The sequence below is a fragment of the Eptesicus fuscus genome, chromosome 17 (assembly GCF_027574615.1).
Source record: "Eptesicus fuscus isolate TK198812 chromosome 17, DD_ASM_mEF_20220401, whole genome shotgun sequence".
Classification (NCBI taxonomy): Eukaryota; Metazoa; Chordata; class Mammalia; order Chiroptera; family Vespertilionidae; genus Eptesicus; species Eptesicus fuscus.
Genome location: NC_072489.1, coordinates 36,900,684 through 36,923,901, shown reverse-complemented (window position 1 = coordinate 36,923,901; position 23,218 = coordinate 36,900,684). Strand labels below are relative to the sequence as shown.

The window sequence follows — 23,218 nt, the reverse complement described above, 5'->3', positions numbered from 1 at the left end:
TCTTTATTATCTCCTTCCTTCTGCTCACTCTGGGCTTTCTTGTTGCTCTCTTTCTAATTCTTTAAGTTGTAGAGTTAGATAATTTATTACCATTTTTTCTTATTTTTTGAGGTAAGCCTGTAGAGCTGTAAACTTCCCTCTCAGGACTGCTTTCACTGTGTCACATAGATTTTGTTGTGTTTTCATTGTCATTCGTTTCCAGGATGTTTTAAATTTCTTCTTTGCTCTCTTTGGTGACCCAATCATTGTTTAATAGCATGCTATTCAGCTTCCAAGTGTTTGAATTTTTAAATTGTTTTTATTGTAGTTTATTTCTAATATTATGTCATTATGATCTGAGAAGATGCTTGATCTGACTTCAATCTTCTTGAATTTGGAGAGACTTTGCCTGTGACCCAATATGTGGTCTATCTTTGAAAATGTCCCATGTGCACTTGAGAAGAACATATATTCTGTGGCTTTGGGGAGAAATGTTCTGAAGATGTCAATTAAGTCCATCTGATCTAGTGATTTATTTAGGATTGCTGTTTCTTTGCTGATTTTTTTGTCTAGAGGATTTATCCTGTGATGTCAGGTATTAAAGTCCCCTATGTATGATTGTATTGTTGATCTTTCCCTTGATATCTTTCAGGAGTTTTTTTTTAATGTATTTGGATGCTCCTGCATTGAGTGCATATATGTTTACCAGGGTTATATCCTCTTGTATCAATCCCTGTAGTATTATGAAGTGACCTTCCTTATCTCTTGTTATGGCCTTCACTTTGAGGTCTATTTTGTCAGATATAAGTATTGCTACCCCAGCTTTTTTTTCATTTCCATTTGCCTGGAAGAAATTTTTCCATCTCTTCACTTTCAGTCTGTGTGAGTCCTTTGTTCTGAGGTTGGTCTCTTGTAGACAGCATATATATGGGTCATGTTTTCCTATCCATTCAGCCACTCGATGTCTTTTGATTGGAGCATTTAGCCCATTTACGTTTAAAGTTATTGACTAGAGGCCCGGTGCACAAATTCGTGCATGTGTGGGATCCAGCCAGTCTGCCTCAATTGGGGCAGATGGAGCCAGGCCAGCCAGGGGGAGGGGCTGCGGTCGATTGGCCAGCTGGCCCCACCCCCTGGTCGAACTCCCAGTGGAGGGGACAATTTGCATATTAGCCTTTTATAATATAGGATTATTATTGATAGGTACTTGTTTGTAGCCATTGTTATTTTTTGTGCCTGTGTTCCTATTCCTTCTTCCCTTTTTCTTTCTTCTTTTTACACCAGTACCTTTAGCATTTCTTGCATTGCTGGCTTGGTGGTGATAAACTCCCTTAGCCTTTTTTTGTCTGTGAGGTGAGCACAGCATTTACCTACTTTGCCATCTTGACTGGAAGTCATTTTCTAATTCCACTTTCAAATGACACTGTAGTGTGCTTCCTGGGTAGTGCTGATACCTTATAATAAAGTATTTCCAATTCTTCCCTCTTGTCCATTATAACATGGCTGTCATCATTTCCCTTATATATGTTATCATCGCCAAATACATTGTTGCTAGTATTTCAAAGACTTATCTATTAGATCAATTAAAAATAGAGAAAGTAAAAGGTTTTACTTTTACTTTGACTTATTCCTTTTCATAGTTTTCCTTTCTTTATGTGGGTCTGAGTTTCTGACCTGTATCATTTTCCTCCTCTCTGATGAATTTCTTTTTATCACTTCATGCCAGGCATGACAAATGCCTTCAGTTTTTATCTGAGGAAGTCTATTTCTCCTTCATTTTTGAAACCTTATAGGTTGGTGGGCTCAATATTTCATTCCACTATTTTCTTCTTTTCATGTTTGGTGAAGAAAAGTCTGACACAGTTTTTATCTTTGTTCCATTATAGGTGTTTTTTCCTCTAAAGCCTGTGGCACATTAATCATTAATCATACTGTGTTCCATTAAAGCCTGTGGCACATTAATCATAATTATTTTCAATTTTACAAAGTCTTGGCCATATGTAAGTCTGGTAGAGGTGCTTGCTTTGTGTCTTTTCTTGTCTTAGCTTGGTTTGTAATTTTTTTTGTTGAAACCTAGACATGATATATTGGGAAATAGTAACTGAGGTGGTAAATGGGCCTTTAGTGTGAGATTTTATGTTTATCTGGCTATGAGTTAGGCTCTGCTTAATGTTTGCTGTATCTGTTAGGTGTTGGGGCCTTCAGTTTCCTCTAGTGTTCTTGGTTTTTGACTTCCCTCTTTTCTTTGGGTTTGTCTAGAAACTCTTAACAAATTTATTGAGATACTAGTGCCCCAGTGCATGGATTCATGCACAATGAAAGGAAATTAATTAGAAGGTGGCTGGTGGGGAGGGACTGGGCAAGACGGGCTGGACACACACCTGGGGCGGTGCTGCGGCTCGAAGGGCGTCTGCGGAGTGACTAGGGTCCCTCCGGCAGGTGGGGTCCCTTGGCCTGGCCTGCGGGGATCAGACTGAAACTGGCTCTCTGACATCCCCTGAGGAGTCCTGGATTGCGAGAGGGCAGTTCTTCGGTGACACACCCCGGAATTGGGCTCCCTCCCCTCTGGTTCCAGGGCACCACTGCCAAGTCACCGCAGCTGGGCAGCTCCTGAGCATCTGCCCCCTGGTGGTCAGTGCGCGTCGTAGCAACCTGCTAGACGGTCGCTTAGCCTTTTATATTTAGACTAGAGGCCCGTTGCATGAAGATCCGTGCAATAGGCCTTCCTTTCCCTGGCTGCCAGCACCGGTTTTCCTCTGGCACCCAGGACCCAGGCCTTCGCTCTGGCCACCGCATTCCATCTTCGTTCTGGCCGGAGCCTTCAGTCTTCACTCCAGCTGGAGTGCCACTCCTGTAGCTTCTTCTGCCCCGGATAGCAGGTGCCCCGCCTGGCCACTCTGCGCCTGCATGCATGCTGCCCAGAGGCCTGGAGCAGCTGGGGGGTGGGGCCACTGCCAGCCTTGTCGGGTTAATTTGCATAGTCACTCCTGATTGGCTGGTGGGCATCATGAAGTGATGGTCAATTTGCATATTTCTCTTTTATTAATGTAGATAGATAATTCATAACCATAAAATTCACCCATTTTAAGGGTACACACAAGTCATTCATTTGTAACATATTCAGAGATATTTGCAACCATTACCAGTGAATTTTAGAACATTTTGATTACTTCACAAAGAAGTTTGTATCCTTTACCTAAAGTAACCGTGAATTTTCTGTCTCTATAGATTTCCCTGTTCTGGATGTTTCATATGAATGGATTCATATACTATCTGGTCTTCTGTGACTGATTTCACTTAGCATATGTTTTCTCAAGGTTCATCATGTTGTAGCATGTTTCAGTACCTTATTCATTTTCACCGTCAAATATTATTCCACTGCATAGATATACAATTGTCCTCCTTTATCCATGGGGATACATTCCAAGACCTCCCATGGATGCTTGAAACCATGGAGAGTATATATAATATGTATTTTCCTGTACATACATACCTATGATAAAGTTTAATTCATAAATTAGGCACATTAAAGAGTAACAATAATAATAAAATAGGACAATTACAAATCATATTCTGTAACAAAAGTTACGTGAATGGCTTTGGGGCCATTATTAAGTAACATACGGGTTACTTGAACAGAAGCTATGAAATAGCGACAGTTGATCTGATATCCAAGACTGCCGTGAAATGACTGATGAATGGGTAGTGTTTAGAGCATGGATAGGATGGACAAAGGAATGATACAGGTACCAGGCGGGACTGAGTGAGAGGGCATGAGCTTTCATCACACTACCCAGAATGGTATACAACATAAAACTTAGCAATTGTATTTCTAAAACTTTTCATTTAATATTTTTTGTGTGAAACTGCAGGTTAGGGGGGACTATTGTACCACATTTTGTTTATTCATTTGTCAGGTAACGGACATTTGAGTTGTTCATATTCTTTGCCTATTATGAATAATGTTGCTGTAAACGTGTGTACAAGTTTGTACATGGACATGTTCTCATTACCTAAGAATGGGATTGGTAGGTCATCTGGTAAGTTTATATTTAACTTAATAGGAAAATGCCAAATTGTTTTCCGAAGTGGCTGTACCATTTTGAATTCCAAACAGCAGTGTATGCGAGTTCCAGTTGCTCTGCATCTGTCAGCAGTTTGTATTGTCAGTTTTTAAAATTTGGAGCCATTCTCCTGTGTGTGTGATGGTAGTGATACACCACTACACAACTACTGGGAAAGATGTTGAACATCTTTTCATGTGCTTATTTGCCTTCTGTATATCCTCTCTGGTGATGTCTGTTTAAACCTTTAGCTTGTTTTTTAAATTGGGTTGTTGACTGCATTTTAGGAGTTCTTTATATATTTAAGATAGAAGCCCTTTATCAGATATGTGATTTAGAAATATTTTCCACTTTCTGGCTCTTTATTCTTTCTAAAGTATCTTTCAAATAGTTAAAGTTCTTATTTTTTTTTAAGTACAGTTATCATGTTGTTAATGGATCATACATGCTTTTGCTATCATTACCTAAGAAATCTTTGCCCAACCCAATATCACGAAAATTTTCTCTGATGTTACTTATACAGATTTAAGTTTACCATATATGCCTATGGCTAATTTTGAATTAAATTTTGCCTAAGGTATGAGGTAAGTTTGGAGGTTGTTTTTTTTTAAGCCTGTGGCCACCCATTTTTGGAAAGATTATCCTTTCTCCATTGAATCACCTTAGCATCTTTTGTAGAAAACCAATTGACTATATAAGTGTCAGTATATTTGTAGGTAATCAATTCTGTTCCATGGACCTGTCTCTATGCAAGTACTATACTCTTGATCACTGTATGCTTATGAGCTTTAAAACCTGGTAATTAACTCCTCCAACTGCTCCTTTTTCATAGTTTTTATTATTCCGGTTCCTTTGCCTTCCCACATAAATTTTAGGAAGTTTATTGATTTCTGTAAAATATCCTTTTGGAATTTGATTGGAATTGCTTTGCATCTTCAAGTCTGTTTAGGGAAAACAGAAATCTTGAGTTTTCAATCCATGAACATGATGAATTTCTTCATTTTTAAACGTCATTTTGTTTTCTTTCATAAGCATGTTGTAGTTTTCAGTACACAGACCTTTTACATAACTTGTAAGATGTATACCTAAGTGTTTTCATGGGTTTTGTTGCTGTCCTAAAAAGCATATTTAAAATTTTAATATCCAATTTTTTATTGCTCTCACAAAGAGAAATATATTTAAAAAAATATTTTTTTAATGATTTCATAGAGAAAGGGAGAGGGAGAGATAGAAACATTGATGAATCATTGATTGGCTGCCTCCTGCAGGCCCCCTCCTGGGGACCAAGGCTGAAACCTGGGCTTGTGCCCTTGACCGGAATGGAACCCAGGACCCTTCATTCCGCAGGCTGATGCTCTTCAGGGGTCCTCAAACTTTTTATTTTTTATTTATTTATTTATTTAATAAATCTTTATTGTTCAGATTATTACAGTTGTTCCTTTTTTCTCCCCCATAGCTCCTCTCCACCTGGTTCCCATCCCATCCTCTTCCCTTACCCTCCTCCCCCACTGTCCTCATCCATAGGTGTACGATTTTTGTCTAGTCTCTTCCCACACCCCCCACACCCCTTTCCCCCTGAGAGTTGTCAGTCCACTCCCTTTCTATGCCCCTGATTCAATTATATTCACCAGTTTATTCTGTACATCAGATTTTTAATTCACTTGATTTTTAGATTCACTTGTTGATAGATATGTATTTGTTGTTCATAATTTTTCTTTACCTTTTTCTTCTTCTTCCTCTTCTTAGAGAATACCTTTCAGCATTTCATATAATACTGGTTTGGTGTTGATGAACTCCTTTAGCTTTTTCTTATATGTGAAGCTCTTTATTTGACCTTCAATTCTGAATGTCAGCTTGGCTGGGTAGAGTACCCTTGATTGTAGGTTCTTGCTATTCATCACTTTGACTATTTCTTGCCACTCCCATCTGGCCTGAATAGTTTCTGTTGAGAAATCAGCTGACAATTATATGGGTGCTCCCTTGTAGGTAATTAGCTGTTTTTCTCTTGCTGCTTTTAATATTCTTTATCTTTTGCTCTTGGCATTTTAATTATGATGTGTCTTGGTGTGGTCCTCTTTGGATTCCTTTTGTTTGGGGTTCTGTGCACTTCCTGGACTTGTAAGTCTATTTCTTTCACCAGATGGGGGAAGTTTTCTGTCATTATTTCTTCAAATAGGTTTTCAGTATCTTGCTCTCTCTCTTCTTCTGGCACGCCCATAATTCTGATGTTGGTACGCTTGAAGTTGTCCCAGAGGCTTCTTACACTACCTTCAAATTTTTGGATTTTTTTCTTTTAGTTTTTCCAGTTGAGTGATTTTTGCTTCTTTGTATTTCAAATCTTTGACTCGATTCTTGCGTTCCTCTAGTTTGCTGTTGGGTGTCTGTATAATATTTTTTATTTCAGTGTATGTTTATTTCTAGTTGGTCCTTTTCCATATCCTCGAGGGTCTCTCTCATATCCTCGAGGGTCTTGCTAAATTTATCGGCCTTTTCTAGGAAATTCTTGAAAAACCTTATAACCGTGGTTTTGAACTCTATCTCCAGTCGTTTGTTTTCCTCCATTTCTTTGGTTTGTGATCTGTTTCTTTGTCTCCGCATTTTGGCTGCTTCCCTGAGTTGGTAGGGTAGCTTTGTGTGCTAGTTGTCCTGTATGGGCCAGTGGCTCGGCCTCCCCAGTTACCTGAGGTGGACACTCTTGGTGCCCCCCTTTGTGGACTGTGTGTACAGCCTTGTTGTAGTTAAGTCTTGATTGTTGTTGGTATCACTGGGAGGAGTTGACCTCCAGGCCAACTGGCTGTGAAGATCAGCTGTGTCTACGCCGGGAGACAGCCTTATTTGACTAGACTTGCAAAATTGCAAAAGCCTCTGTGCTCAGCTTGGATGGGGCAGAGTTTCAGGGTGGACCTACAGCCTTGGCTTCCTGTCAGCCCCGCCCTATGAGGTTCCTGGGTCTCAGTGTCCCTCGGTACTCGCTGCAAGCACCTCTGAGAGAAAGGCGCCCTGGAGTTTCGCCCGCTGCCAAACAGTCTAGTCTCTCCCCCAATGAATCTGGATTCCCAGATTCTTGCCCGGAACTGGGTTTCAGTGTAGTCGGAACTGGGGCTCAGCGCAGTCCGGAGCTTTGTCTCCTTCCCACTAGGGCAATTCAGCGGCACAGTCAACAGTCCGTCCTCTGCGCGCATTCACGTGCGCGCCTCCGGACCTCTGCCTTTCGCCGCTCCCCTGAGTTTCCGCCTTACAGCCCAGATTCCCCCAGTATGAGCCTGGATCCCCAGGGTCTCGCCCGGAACTGGGGTTAAGTGCAGTCGGAACTGGGGTTCAGTGCAGTCTGGAGCTTTTATCTCCTTCCCGCTAGAGAACGCCAGCCAGGCACTCAGCCGCCCCGTCCTCTCCGCACACGCGCACCTGTGTGTCAGTACCTCAGGCTTTTACGGCTCCTCTGATTTTCCTTGTGGTTTTCTCTTTCCTTCTAGTTGTAGAATTTCCAGTCAGCCAGCTTTCCTGTGGTTCTGGATGATGTCCGTTTTGTCTTTTAGTTGTATTTTTGAAATTGTTGTGCGAGGCTGCAGTTTAGGTGTTTATGCCGCCATCTTGGTTTTCTCTAGTCCTCAAACTTTTTAAACAGAGGGCCAGTTCACTGTCCCTCAGACCATTGGAGGGCCGAACTGTAGTTTAAAAAAAACTATGAACAAATTCCTATATACACTGCACATATCTTATTTTGAAGTAAAAAAACAAAACGGCAAAAACACCCGCATGTGGCCCGCGGGCCGTAGTTTGAGGATGCCTGCTCTATCTGCTGAGCCAAACCATAGCTATACAGTGGGCAAAATACAAATTTTTTATATTGACCTTGTGTCCTATGAAATTGCTCAATTCACTTCTAGTAGAGTTTTTTGTAGATTCTCTGGAATTTTCTACAGTCATTATAGGTAAAAAGTTTTATTTTCTATGCTGTATGCTTTCCTGTTGTTGCTTTATTGCACTGGAAGGACCGCACATATTTTTTCTCTCTCTTGATGCCAACACTACATCTTGAATAGGAGTGGAGAACCAAGACACCATATACATTTTTAATTTCTGAAATTTGCCAGGATTTGCATTATGGCTCAACATATGGTAAGTTTGGGTTAATGTTCCATGTAAGCCTCCAAAGACTGTATTCTGCAGTTGTTGGGTAGGTCTATATATACATGTCAATTATATCATATGTATTAATTATATTATTAAAATCACCTACATCCTGTTGTGTTGTTTTTCTGGTCTGGTTATTTTAATGAGGCATGTTAAAATCTCACTGTGATCTTGGACTTGTCCATTTTTTTTATAGTTTTGTCTGTTTTTGCTTTGAGGTATATTTCAATTTGGAGTTGCTATACTTCCTGGTTAACTGAATCCTACATAATAAAAAGGTAATATGCAAATTGCATCACTCTGCTACGCCCACAATTGGGCCGGCTGGAGGCGTGGGGGGCGGGACTCAGGGTGGCCAATTGGCTGGCGGTAGGAGCGGGGGGGGGGGGGGGGGGGCGAGGACTCACGAGTCCCCGACCTCCGCTACTCTAGCCGGCCTAAACTGCCGGCGCTGCAGAAGGACCCATGGGGCCGATGGAAGACACTGGTGGCGGAACTCGGGGTGGCCGAGCACCAGTTTTCCGCCAGCAGCAGTTTTCCTCTGGCCACCCGCCCATCGGAGCGCCTCCCGATCGGAGTTCCTCTCGGGGTGGCCGAATCATGCTGGCTGGAGGCGCTCTGATCAGTGGGTGGCCAGAGGAAAACTGCTGCTGGCGGAAAACTGGTGCTGGCAGCCAGGTGAAGGAAAAGTCTATTGCACGAAACTTCGTGCAACGGGCTTCTAGTTTCTTATAATTGAGATACCATTCTTTATTGCAAATAATATTTTTTGCCTTGAAGGCTTTTTCCAAAATTAATGTAACTATATCAGCTGTTGGCTTCAGTATCCTTCTCCCAACTGGTTTATGAGCTTCTCCCATTGTATCTGGCAGAGTAGGAAATGATCAATAAATGTTGTGCATATGACTGTCACTTAGTTTTCTACTTTTCAAATGTGAATAACCATGTATTTGTATATCCTTAAAGTGTTTTGGTTTTATCTGTTTTTAATCTTTATAAATGGACTCAAACTATACATTTTTTATATACCTTTGTTTTTGAGACTTATCCATTTTTATTACTGTTTTCACTGCTGTATAGTATTTTATCATATAAATAACTCCTCAGGAGATCTTCAGTCCCATACCTTATAACTACCTTCCAAATTTATATACTTACTTGTGACCTTTCATTTTGAGCTCTAGACTCCCACATCTGTTTGCTCAACATTTCTACTTTGATATGTAATAGGAATCTCAAATTTAATGGCCAAAATATATTCTTCATTTTCTACTTTCCCCTCCCAAATTTGCTCCCTCTTCAGGCTTCTGTATCTCCCCATGACACCATTCACCCAGCTATGCCAGAACCAAAATTGAGATGGAAACACATTTGGTTTTATGTTGCGATATAAGCAGAAGGACAGACTGACTGAACTGGGGTAAATATGATGAGATATCACAAGAGAAAGTCACAGAAATAGACAGTGGCCAGAACCTGTAGGACTTGTAGACCGTAGTAAAGAGTTCAGGGTCAGACCAAGTGTTACAGGAAGTCACTGAAGGATTCGGGAAGCAGGAGTTAAGATGGTGGTGGGAACTATAGCTCTAGCAGTAGAGATGGAGAAAAGATCAGCTGCAGATGGTAGAACTTGCTGATTAGACACAGGAATGTGCAAAAAAGACATTAACTCAAAGGTGTTATGTGATCTCCCTTCCCTTCTGGACCTATTAAGTGTATATGAGATGCTACCATTCCATCTCCCGTGATTTTTGCCTATTCTTTCCTATCTTCTATCAATACATTTTCTGTATCTCATTGTAGGTTAATTTTGTAAAATTAATCTGCCAGTTCACAAATTCTCTTCAGCTGTGTCTAATTTGCATTGATAACTATCACATTTCCAATTCCAAAAATTTTTTCATTTTTAGATCTTTACAAATTTGCCTAATTTTTTAATGTTTTTCTTATTTTTATACGAGAGGCCCGGTGCATGAAATTCATGCACGGCAAGTCCCCTCAGCCCAGCCTGCACCCTCTCCAATCCGGGACCACTCAGGGGATGTCCGACTGCCAGTTTAGGCCCGATCCTGGAGATCGGGCCTAAACCAGCAGTCACACATCTAACAATCCTGACCGCTGGCTCCTAATAACTCACCTGCCTGCCTTCCTGGTTGCCCCTAACTGCCCCCCTCTGCCAGCCTGATCACCCCTAACTGCTGCCCCACTGCTGGCCTGGTCACCCCAACTGCTCCCCTCACCCCCCACCGGCCCGGTCAGTTGTTTGGTCGTCCCTAACCCCCCTGCTGGCCTGGTCGCCCCACGCAGCCTGCTTGTTCAGTCGTTGGTGGTCCCTCACTAACACCCTGCCGGCCTGGTCGTAGGCAGCCATCTTGTGAGGGCAAGAGGGTTAATTTACATATTACCTCTTTATTATATAGGATTATTATATAGGATTGAATTATCTTAATCATTTTACGGCTTTTGAGATTATCCTATTTGCAGTTCTTAAAGAACTAGCCCTTCTCTTTGCATCTGCTAACTTTTTCTCCTGTAGGTAAGTGTGTATATGTACATTTAATCTTAGAACCTTTCCCCCTGTGGAATTCTATCAGAACCTATCTATATCTATGTATTTGCTTCTGCTAGAGTCCCAGAGTTGATTTCGTTGTTTTTTTGATTTGTGGTTTCACAGTATACACTCAGCCTAGACCCAGACCTTAAACTTACCTGTGGTGCAGGCCTGGGATTCTGATTTCTCATGGATAACTTTATTTCTGGGCTCCTGGATAAGTTGTGCTAGTCCTATTTGAATACATTAGCTCTTTGTGACTTTATGGAGGGGATTAAGTCATAGCTCCATTTTCTCCTGTAAACCTGAAACAAAGTCTTTTGTCCCTACACAGATAATAGGATCTCAGCCCCTATATTCTTCAACAAACTTCATTGACTTGAGGGAATCTACCAGGCTAAGAATCTTTTTTTTAATTGGGGGGGGGGGGGGCGCGCGGGCAGTTTTTGTCCCCTTAGCAATAATGGCTGGTACTGATTTGTGTAAATAGTAAATAAACATTTTATATTAATTGGCGTAACTCAAATTTTTGTTGTTGTTGTATTTTACATCGAGTGCTCTGGCATTTGATAATAGCTTTTTCAGCAATTGATTTCACTTTACAGTTTACTGATGCCAGCATAGACTCTGAAAAATAGACGTATTTTTTTTAACCAGGGAGACGATTATATTGGGATCTTTTGGAACGGATGTGATAGAGTGCTTATTACTTTTATATAATTTCCATTCTACTTCTAGAGGCAAAATTGGGGAAACTATTAAGTGGTCACATTCTCGAACAGCTTCACTGAAGTATTTACTTTGAATAAGCTTATATAATCATCTAAAAGGTATAAAATTATACTATACTGGGTCAGTCAGTCCAACATCAGAGACTTTCACCCTTGTTAAATAAACTCCTGTTGAAACACTAGAATCTTTTTTGACAAATATTTATGGATATATTCATATAACAAAAGTTCAATAAAAATATTTAAAAAGTCAAAAATATATTTTCTAAATTAACATTCTCCCATGCTTGTTTTCCCACATGAACATAGTTGAAGAAATATTACCATATCCACAAAATTAACAGCTGTAAATTTCTTTTACTATCATTCACTACTCACTTCAATTCTCCCCATGTAGCCATTATTCTTAGGCTGCACTACTGACTCTAAATCAGTCAGTTAATTGAGAATACTTAATTCTTACCTGTTTGTATTTTTCTTTATTTGGAAAGCTGGAATGAGATTTAATTTTGTATAACTCAAAAGATTATTTTAAAATTTTGTTTAAAAAATTTAATTGAGTTTAGAGAGAGGAAGAGAGAGGAAGAGAGAAACTTCAATCAGCTACCTCCCGCACAAGGTTCAAACCCACAACCTGGGTATGTGCCCTGACTGGAATTGAACCAGCCACTTTTTGGTGTACAGGACAGTGCTCTAATGAACTGAGCCATACTGCCAGGGCAAGGGTATTATTTTTTAAAATATATTTTAATTGATTTCAGAGAGGAAGGGAGAGGGAGAGAAATATAGAAACATCAATGATGAGAGAGAATCATTGATTGGCTGCTTTCTACATGCCTCTTACTAGAGAATCGAGCCTGCAACCTGGGCATGTGCCCTTGACCAGAATTGAACCCGGGACCCTGCAGTCTGCAAGCCGATGCTAGCCACTTAGCCAAACCAGCCAGGGCGTCTTTAATGTTAGTCACACTAAGTCTTCCTCTTACCTTTGACACTTAGAGGCAATCACTATTATCATTATCGTGTCTGTGCTACTAGAAATATTCTACTCTTTTAAAATTTAAACTGCCTTGTCCAGCCGGAGTGGCTCAGTGGTTGAGGATTAACCTATGAATCGGGAGATCGGCGTTTGGTTCCCAGTTGGGGCACATGCCCGGGTTGCGGGCTCGATCCCCACTGTAGGGTGTCGGGGAGGCGGCTGATCGATGATTCTGTCATCACTGATGTTTTTATCTCTCCCTTCCTCTCTGAAATCAGTAAGAAATATATTTTTAAAAAATTTAAACTGCCTACACATCTGACTTCCAGCTTTGCCCTTCCAATTTGGAAACAATTTCAATATTTATTTTGTGAATTCTCTTCCTATTTCTTTAATGATATATTGCTCCCTACATAGTCTGAGAAAAATATTACTCTGAGCTATGCTCAATAGCTGGCTTATGGAAATAGCATATAAAGACTTCATTTAAAAAAATTCAATTCAGGTATACTGGCTCAGCTACCCAGTGCTATGTACAATGGATGTCCTATATAAAGTCAAGAGTTTCCTTTTGTTTTTTTGCAATTTGAATGTAAACTCTAAACAATAATTAAATAATCATTTAATTATTTGTATGTATGAACTAATTTTATTCTTTTGCTTTTTTAAATAATCATTTTGTACAAATAATACACATAGTTGCATATATATTACAGTTTCAATCTTATTTATTCTTCTTTTGTGGAATGCTAGGTTTAATGTTACAGTATGGTTGTCAAAGCTACTGAAATGTGACAACTGTCCATGTCTAAAAGCTGCAGAACAGCATCAGTAATGATTTTTAACAGAACAGTTATTTTACAGCTGAGGTCTGATGGTTTTTAAACCGATGCCTATGTGTATAACCAGCACAAACCTTGGGGATGTTTATTACCTGTACATGTATATACAAATATATCCCATACATATATATATGCACATAGGCATGTATTAATTTATGTGTGAAATTTATAAAATTATATACATACACATAAATGCACATCTATATACATGTATCCACCCTCACCAGTGAGATCACTTTCCTAATACTAGTTAATCAACTTCAGGCCAGTTATTATTGCTGCCCAGTATAACTACATGATTTTAGTACCAATACCAAGCACCTTTTCAGATGCAGGACAGGTGTATGTCTGTGCATATAGGTATGTATGTTTGTGTAGAGAAAGGAATCATTTCTTTTATGCTTCAGTCATGCATTACTTCAATAAACAGTCTTATCACAATAGGTTTTAGAATTCTAAAGAGTGTAAAATTTACTTCTGGAAAACTGTATATGTTCATAGTTACAAAAAATATATTATATATGTATATATATGATTGAAACCTATTGTGTACATATGTTCTCTGAATTGGCTATATCCTAGCCATTAGATAAATTAAAAACAAACACCCTCTTAATAGGATGTTATTATGATAGCTTTAAATAGCCCATTACCTGTATTTAGAATAGTTGATATATTTTAAAAGGTGACAAACTGATGTTAAAGATTTGAAAAACACTATGCATCGGCATTAAATATACAAAGGTTTCACCAAGGGCATGGTTCAATTCATTGTCTAAGATTTCCATATTCTAAAAGTGACCAATATTAGTCATTATTTTTAAAATTATGGCTCATTAAGGCTTTTATGAAAAAAAAAAGCCCTATTTTTAAAAAGTTCTATTTAAACAAAAAAATGTACATGAACACTAAAGTACTTTTGGATATTTATTCTGTACAAAGTGTCAATGTAAAATAGGAGGCTCGTTCCCAGTAAGAACACCTCATGGTAGCACATGTAAACCTGGTTTGGTTCCTCTGCTCTGCAGCTATTCAGCATGTAAAATTTATACCATTTCACATTAACATTTAAATTTAATACAGTGCAAATATTTGAGAATAACTTGTTCCCCCCAGTGAAACAAGAACAGCATTATGCTGAATATTCTTCAGATCTATTTACACACTGAGCTAAAAGTTCACCATAAACTTTGAAATTTGCTGAATATCAGCAGAAATGTAACCGAACTAGCAGCAATTGCATTAACAATATTTGATAGTTACTTGAGAGAATGCATAAAATTTTCCAGGCTGTACTCTGAGTCATATTGCTCTTGATCCCAAAGATCACTCAGGTTTTCGAGAATTGATTTCATATTTGCTTTTCCAGAAGTAGAGGTGTCAGCTTTTTCTGCTTTGCCATCCTTAAGAAAAATTGGCAGAAAGATCATTAACTTCAAAAATTAGATTTTTCCTTTAAAATACCATACTTGTTTCTAACATTGCTCTTACTCAAGAGTTAAAAAATAGTTCAAGTGATGGTAAGTTCATCTCATAAAGTAGCTTATTCTATTTTCCCAGAGGCCTAATTTGTCATTTTAAGATTACAGAATTGTAAGAACATTACACAGGACACAGTTAATTGTGTCACAATGGCTTTGTCATTGTCTCTCCCAGACATATAGTTAAATAATCAGCTTTTTACCCAAACCATTCAAGAGGAAGTTGTAGATATTATGCCCCTTTATCCCTAGATAGAAATAAGCATGTATTCCTAAGAACAAGGACATCCTCTTAACATAACCGAAGTACAAAGATCAAATTAAGAAAATTTAATACAAAATGATTTAATATATTCCATATTCAAATCTTCCCAACTGTCCCAATAGGATCCTTTATAGCAATAGTTCTTGCTTCCCTGGAACATCCCCAAGTCCAGTTCTCCTTGCTAAAAGTCACACATAAGAATACAAGTTATTTGAAGGCAGCAATTCATATTTCTTTCAGCTTTTTTTTTTTTTTCTTTCAGCTTTCTTTTTTCTAGGTTACATATGTCTTGTTTTTAACCTTACCTTATATGATACCTTATATGATACAATTAAAGAACCTTCCTCCATTCTGGTCATCTTTTGGGAACTTACTACTGTTTAAAATGTAGCACCCAGAAACAGACATAATATTTAAATGTGGCTGAACACACACAGTACAGTGGAACTACTTTCTCTCAGATTTGGATATTACAATTGTTATTACAGCTGGTTTACTTACATTATCTAAGGCCAATTCTCACTGTAATTTATACTGGGTATACAGCTGACTTTCTAAACCTAGGCAGGACTTTATTACCACCATTTGTCCACCACCCAGAACTGTAATGTCATTGCTGACATGTACACATAAGGAACTGTTGGACATTGAAATTGGGTCTCAAAAGAACTGTTGGCCCAGAAACTCACTATAGACTGATTCATTTGCCTGTCACTATAACCATTATTGCTTGTCTCATTTTCGGTTCTTATAAGTGTATTTCTAATAGCACATGATCTCACTCATCTAGGGGAAATAATGAACAACATAGACTGATGAACAAGAACAGACCCAGAAACAAGGAGGCATGGATCAGAGTGGGGGTAAAGGGGAGAGATCAACCAAAGGACTTGTGTGCAAGCATATGAGCCTAACCAGCGGTTAAGGACAACAGGGGGGTGGGGGATGGGAATGGGGGGATGAGGACAAATATGTGATACTTTAATCAATAAAGAAAAAAAAATCCAACCATATTAGTTTTACATTTAGATTGACCAGTATTTCCAGATGGTGTATCCTTTGATTATGGATATTAGTTCCATCACCCACAATAACAATAATGGCTATTATGTACTGAGAATCTATACTAGATACCTTTTCTAAGTGCTTACATATATTAATTTCATAACCATGTAGTAATATAGGCATTGTTATTCTCCAAAGGGTGTAGAACCTCAAAGAAGTTAATTGGCAGGGCAAGAAACACAGACCCAGGTTTAGCTGACTTCAGTGACAGATGTCCATTAGCAGGAAAGGACTAATGAAAGAAATCTTGGGGCAAGACACTGGAGACATTAATCAAAACTTCAAACATCCCCAAGAATCCTGGAGAGTTTTATCTGGATGTCAAAAATTCCCTCAAAAAATTGTCTAGTTCAGTGATGGCGAACCTATGACACACGTGTCAGCACTAACACGCGTAGCCATTTCTGATGACATGCGACCGCATGCCGAGGATGAAACATTTGCGAAATGTTTTTTCCTCAAAGTGACACACTACCCGAGTTATGCTCAGTTTTTTGGCGAAGTTTGACACACCAAGCTCAAAAGGTTGCCCATCACTGGTCTAGTTGATACTATTCATGATAGGGAAAATTGGCCATAACCAGTTGGTCAGTGGTTAGAGTACTGGCCCGTGGACTGAAGGGTCACAGGTTCGCTTCCAGTAAAGGGTATGTATCTTGGGTGCAGGCTTGATTTCTGGCTCCCAGTGTCGGGGCGGGTGCAGGAGGCAATCAATCAATGTGTCACTCTCATATCGATGTTTCCCCCCCTCCTTTCCTCTCTAAAAAAAAAAATCAATGTTAAGTTCTTTACCTTATCAAGTGTGAATAGATCGAGAAGTTGATCTGTTCCCATACTCTGCAAACTAGAATTCTCTTGGCTAATAACTGTATTCGCTATGTTCATCTTGAATTTCTGCAAACCCATTATTTTCTCCTCCAATGTTCCTCTGGTTATCAATCGGTACACATTGACCACACGTTTCTAAATAAGAAAAAGAAATTAAACACAAATAAACTGATTGGTTTGAGGTTAACCAAGTCAAAGACTTGGATATTTAACTACTATCTAATTGTAGTGGGGTTTTCTTTATCTGGCCCCATGAGTTTAACATGTTTGCACAGAATATTAGTAATGGATAGTGTCCCAGTTTTCTTAGCCTAAGCCACCTTATTTAATGCATGAGGAAGTGGTGCCAGAGAATTAAGCGACTTGCCTAAGGTCAAACACTTGTTAATATCAGATGTAGAAACTTAAACCAATTCCTGACTTTTCTAAGAAGTATTTTTCCCAGTTCACAAGTTAACACCTGTGAGTGGTGACTTTACCTGCCCAATGCGATGGGCCCGGTCCATGGCTTGTAGATCGCGCATGGGATTCCAATCGTGCTCCACAAATACCACTGTGTCAGCGCCTGTTAAGTTAAGCCCCAGGCCACCAACGTGAGTTGTAAGTAAGAGAACATCTATGGATGGATCATTGTTAAACCTAAAAGTATAGATATTTTAAAATAAAATTAGTACATTTTTTTCTAAGGTACCCATATAACAGAAATTAGACTATTTAATGAAAATTAAGAACACAAATGAGAATACTTCTTTACAAATCCATAATATAGACACTTCTGTGACCACTTGAGATCAAACTATTTTTAGTATTTAGGGGAGAGCAAAAGTAGGTTTACAGTTGTTTGTATGAAAATAATACAAGAATAAATGGTTTCACATACTCATGACTATAAACCTACTTTTGCCCCACCCTGTACATAACATCTTTAGTAGCAGAAAGAATGGAACATGTCAGAAACTTTACAAACAGAAATAAGTCCAACTAGATTATATTTTAGAGTATTAAAGATTAAATTGAAAAAATGTAACTAAACACTAATTCTAATTAAGACAAAACTCACCTATGAACCGTTAATGTATAGAAACAGAAGATAATGGGGGAAAAGGCTAGATCAGTCGGGGAAGGTAGAGGGTAAGGGTGTTGAGGGTTGCTGCTATTGTACTGGTCCTAGAAAATATACATATTTTCTATATATATTCTATATATATGTGTGTGTGTATGTGTGTATATGTATGTGTGTATGTATATGTATGTATGTGTATATATATATATATATATATATATTTTATGCAAAGTGTCCCCTCCGGAGTTTGACCGCTTGCTATGACGTGCGCTGACCACCAGGGGGCGGTGCAGAATGAAGGAAGGCCCCAGCCGGCCATGATGGCCTACCAGGCCTAGGGACCCTACCCGTGCAGTAATTTCTTGCACCGGGCCTCTAGTATATTGATAAAGGACATCTAGTAACTTCTAGGAAAAAGAAAAACTAATATTACCAAGCTCACATTTATTAGATTTCTCACTATGATTCAAGCAGTGGGGATTTGTGCTTTATATGCACTATGTTACTTCAATGTTACAACAGCTCTATGAAGATATTATCATTGTCCTTATTTTAGAGAAACTCAAGCTCTGTGGATGATAATCATGCCCAAGAGAACACTGCCTAAATAGCAGTTAACAATCTCTTAAGGGTGCTTGTTAAAAATGCTTACCCTTGAAGTTACAAGTCTGGGACAGAACCTAGGCATCTATGATTTCTAAAGCAGAGGGTGCAGGCCACACTTAGGAAACACTGCATTCATTGATTTTGCTTCCCAGCTGGGCCAGGGTCCAACTTGTTCTGAGCAGAGGCACAGAGATCAAGATACAGATCTCAGCTAAGCCACATTTTTGCTTCTTCCGACCCCAAAAAGGTGAGGTAAAATGTTATCTCTATTTTTTGTTGATGCCTTAAATTTCTTTCATACCCTTCAAAGTGCTATCCTAATATAGCCATACTTTTTTAGCTAAACTATTTATTCAATGGTATTTCTATATTTTTTTGGTTTTTAAAAAATTTTCTCTAATTTGTTTTTTAGTTCTATATTTTTAAAGAAAATACTTCATGAGGCAAACTCCTATGTAAGGAATAATACACTGACTATAGCCATGATTTATAGGAGTTTTAGAAGCCACTTACCGTGAAACAATGGCATGCCTCTGACCAGGAGGTATGCTTCCATCTAATCTCAGGTAAGTGACAGAGGGTAAGTGAGGCTTGAGAAGATCATGTTCTACTATATCAAGCATGCTTTTCAGCTGACAGAAGATCAGGATCCTGTGCTGGGCCACAACAGACTCTGTGCCACTCTCTGAAGTGCTGCCATTTCCCAAACCGCAATCCAACAGCAACTAGAAAAACATCAGTTGTTACACAGGCATTCAATAAAGTAGGCAACCAATAGTTTTTCAAGCTATATCTCATATAAAATGGTTCCTAGATTATTTATTATGGCTATAATAAATAATGGCCCCAAATTATAAATGATAATTATACAGTGAAACTAGGATGCCCTCATTTTGGCCATTATACTGCTTTAACCACCAAGATCATATTAGCTTTATTTATTGGCAACTAATTCATACAGTAGCTTTGTAGTGAACTTACTATCAAATCAAATTCATCTTTGCCCTATATAAAATGTTTGCCAAGTCTGACAGAATCTATATTTAACTAAGTGTTTTCTTTTAAAAACTGACTCTGCTTATCACCTTTAAATGTCACCTGGAGTTTCAGTTCATTCCATTCTACTGAAATTTTAAAATTCTGGCTCTGGCACTATTATCTGCTGATAAACATATTTCTTTATTTCTATTGGCAGATTTTTAAAACGCAAATAAAATTTCTCCTCTACTTCAGAGAACAGACATATTTTAAAAGAAAGCAAGCTAGTTCTCTCCTGATAAAGAATCTTTACTTTGAATATCTGAAAAGAAGGGTTCTAGAACAGTCCTCCATTAGAATAGCCAGGAATAATCTGGGCCTAAGTTGCAGAGTTCCTAAGCTTCTTAATTCCAGACACTTCAGGGTGACAAGAGGCACTCTAGAATGAGAGATTAGTTTAAGGAATAACTGCAGGTAAAAAAGTAATGTACAAAAATATAAACTAAAAATAAAGCCTGTAGTATAATTAAAATATGGATGAAATTCAATTTTTATTTGAAAATAGGAACTTAAAAGCAGCAAGAGAAAAGTGACTTGTCATGCAAAAGGGATCCTCAATAAGATTAACCCCCGATTTCTCATCAGAAACCATGGAGGACATTATCAAGAAAGTGAAAGACAATGAAATAAAGAATGGAAGTATTTGCAAATCATATCTGGTAAGAGCTTAATGTTTACAATAAAAAAGAATCCCTAAAACTCAACCAAGAGATAAACAATATACAATCGAATTAAAAAATGGCCAAAAGATTTAAACTGCCTTTCTCCAAAGTTATATAAATATCCAATAACCACATGAAAAGATGCTCAACATTATTACTCAACAATAAGATGCCAGTTCATGTCTACTGGGATGGGTATATTAAAAAAAATAGAAAGTAATTGTTGGGGAGGATATGCAGAAATTATAACCTTGGCACATAGCTGGTGGGAATGCAAATGATGTTGCCACAATGGAAAACAATTTGGCAGCTACTGAAAAGTTAAATGTAGAATTATTGTATGACCCAGCCAGCAATTCCACTCCTATGTCTATATCCAGACACAAATACTTATAAGCCAATGTTCACTGCAGCATTACGCACAATAGCCAAAAGGTAGAAACAATTCAAATATCCCATCAACACATGACTGGATAAACAAAATCTGATATATATATAACAGTAATAATGGAGTATCATTCAACCATAAAAATGAAGTACCAATACATGCTACAACATGAATGAACCTTGAAAATAAGTGAAATAAGTCTGTCAATATTAAGATTCTACTTACATGAAATATTTAGAACATGTAAATTCATAAGACACAAAGTATATTAGAGGGGGAAAAGGAGAATGGGAAGTTATTGCTCAATGGGTACAGAAATATTTTGTAAATAGTGGTGATAATTGTACAATACTGTAAATGTAACTAATGTCACAGAATTATACACTTAAAAATAGAATAGCATATTTAATGCTTTATGTATTTACCCCAATTTTTTAAAAAGCTATACCAAAATTTAACCAAATTAAAAATAAAAATGGTAAATATATCAGTAACCTATTGGAAATGCAAATTTACCTAGTGTTATAGATCAGGAATGTTCAACACACATCTAACCCTTAAAAGACCTACTTACTTGTTTCAAAGCTGAGAGTTTAGGGGCATGTTGAATATCATGAAGTGAAGAATTCTGAACAGCCAGTTTTTCAGTAGTACTCTTGAACTCTGGGTGTTGAGGTGTTAAGACTAATGCTGGATGGTTGCACAGTTTACGTAAGTACTGTAACGCCTTTAAAAGAGGAAAAAGTACATCCTATATAATCCTATCTAATAAAAGAGTAATATTCAGATTGACCATCACTCCAACACACAAGATGGCTCCCCCATGTGAACATAATATGGCCACCACAAGATGGCCTGCAAGGGAGAGCAGTTGTGGGCGATCAGGCCAGCAAGGGAGGGCAGTTGGTGGTGACCAAGCCGGCAGAGGAGGGAAGTTGGGGGCGACCGGGCCCATAGGGAAGGGCAGTTGGGGGGGACCCAGGCCTGCAGGGGAGAGCAGTTGGTGGGGACCAGGCCTGCAGGGGAGGGCAATTAGGGGCAAACAGGCTGTCAGGGGAGCAGTTAGGCACCAATCAGGCTGGCAGGGGAGTGGTTAGGGGGTGATCAGGCTGGCAGGCAGAAGCGGTTAAGGGCAATCAGGAAGGCAGGCAGGCAAGCAGTTGGGAGCCAGCAGTCCTGGATTGTAAGAGGGATGTCCGACTGCCCGTTTAGGCCCGATCCCAAGCCTAAACGGGCAGTCGGACATCCCTTAAGGGGTCCTAGATTGAAGAGGGTGCAGGCTGGGCTGTGGGACAACTCCCCCCATACACGAATTTCGTGCACTGGGCGTCTAGTAAAAGCATAATATGCAAATTGTCCGAATGGTGGAATGACTGGTCGGTGGGGGGCCGGGGTCGCTGAGCAGGCAGCACCAGGCCAGCCAAGACACCGCCAGTCAGACATCCCCTGAGGGCTCCCAGACTGCGAGAGGGTGCAGGCCGGGCTGAGGGACTTCCCCGAGTGCGAGAATTTCGTGCACCGGGCCTCTAGTATACATATAAGACCACTTCACATGTCACAAATGTTTGTAATTCAGTATCTTTTCCTACTCTATTCTGTCTAGAATGCCCTTCTCTCTCTTTTGATTACCCTTACTCCTTCAAGAGCCAGTTCAAATCTCATCTGTGATGCCTTCATCTATGTTTCTTATGCAGTTTGTATTTATTTTTTAGAGCATTTATAGCTTGTATCAATTATACTGTTTGTTTGTATCCCCCATTAGACAATGAGCTTCTCATGGCATAAAGAGGCTTATTCATTAGCTCCTATAACCTAATCCTTTCCCACTCAAATGCTTCATAATGCTTACAGATGCTTCTGGCACCAGGCATCATTTCCCAAAGGGTTACTCAAACATCAGTGTGTTAAAATGTCTTGAGGACCTAATAAATCTGCAAATCTTTCCCCTCTACATAGTACTCTGGTTCAGGTCTGTGGTGGGAGTTGGGGAGCTAGGTAGTTATTTCAAGTGGTTGTGTTTAAGAATCAGTACCCTATAGGATCTCTTCTTTCTTTTCTCTAATTCAGCCACAACCTTTCTCTTTTGCCTTCTGCTTGGGCTATTATTTGTGTCTCACCCTTTGCCCTGGAAATTTGTATTAGCAAGGCTCACTGACAAGGCTCAAGAGATGACTGGGCACTATGATAGAAACTGTGGGAGAGTTATTAGCCTTTACAACCACCTTTTCCCTCTTCTATCTTTAAAAATGCTGCAGCATTTAATTTACTGGTGACAAGGGGGTTTGGGACGTTTTCTATAGGGAAAACAAGTGAGTTGACACTTTTCATGTCTTTTTCATTTGCTACCCCCGTGAGCACAATAGGCATGATGTCTCAGGACTTCTGTAGTTGTTGTATCCTCTGCCCAGAATCGCTTCCCCTTATATAACTGCCATGCCTCAATCCTCCTTCAGATCTCTGCTAAAATGTCACTTTCTCAATGAGGCCATCCCTGATCCCTCAATTAAAAATCACAACCTATCCTGACTCATATTGTATAATC

The 23,218-nt window shown here is 39.1% G+C and overlaps 1 protein-coding gene across 1 annotated transcript in view; it reads right to left on the bottom strand.

The window, feature by feature from the left end:
- Positions 1 to 13,075: 13,075 nt before the first annotated feature.
- Positions 13,076 to 23,218, bottom strand: part of BTAF1 (B-TFIID TATA-box binding protein associated factor 1) — a 109,868-nt gene continuing 99,725 nt past the window's right edge. The window contains exons 34-38 of the mRNA XM_054728766.1: positions 21,251 to 21,403; positions 19,102 to 19,313; positions 17,399 to 17,558; positions 16,884 to 17,054; positions 13,076 to 14,683 (exon numbers count right to left, since the gene is read on the bottom strand). Coding sequence (XP_054584741.1) covers positions 14,540 to 14,683; positions 16,884 to 17,054; positions 17,399 to 17,558; positions 19,102 to 19,313; positions 21,251 to 21,403 — 840 coding nt within the window. The 3' untranslated portion in view covers positions 13,076 to 14,539. The remainder of the gene's footprint in view (positions 14,684 to 16,883; positions 17,055 to 17,398; positions 17,559 to 19,101; positions 19,314 to 21,250; positions 21,404 to 23,218) is intronic.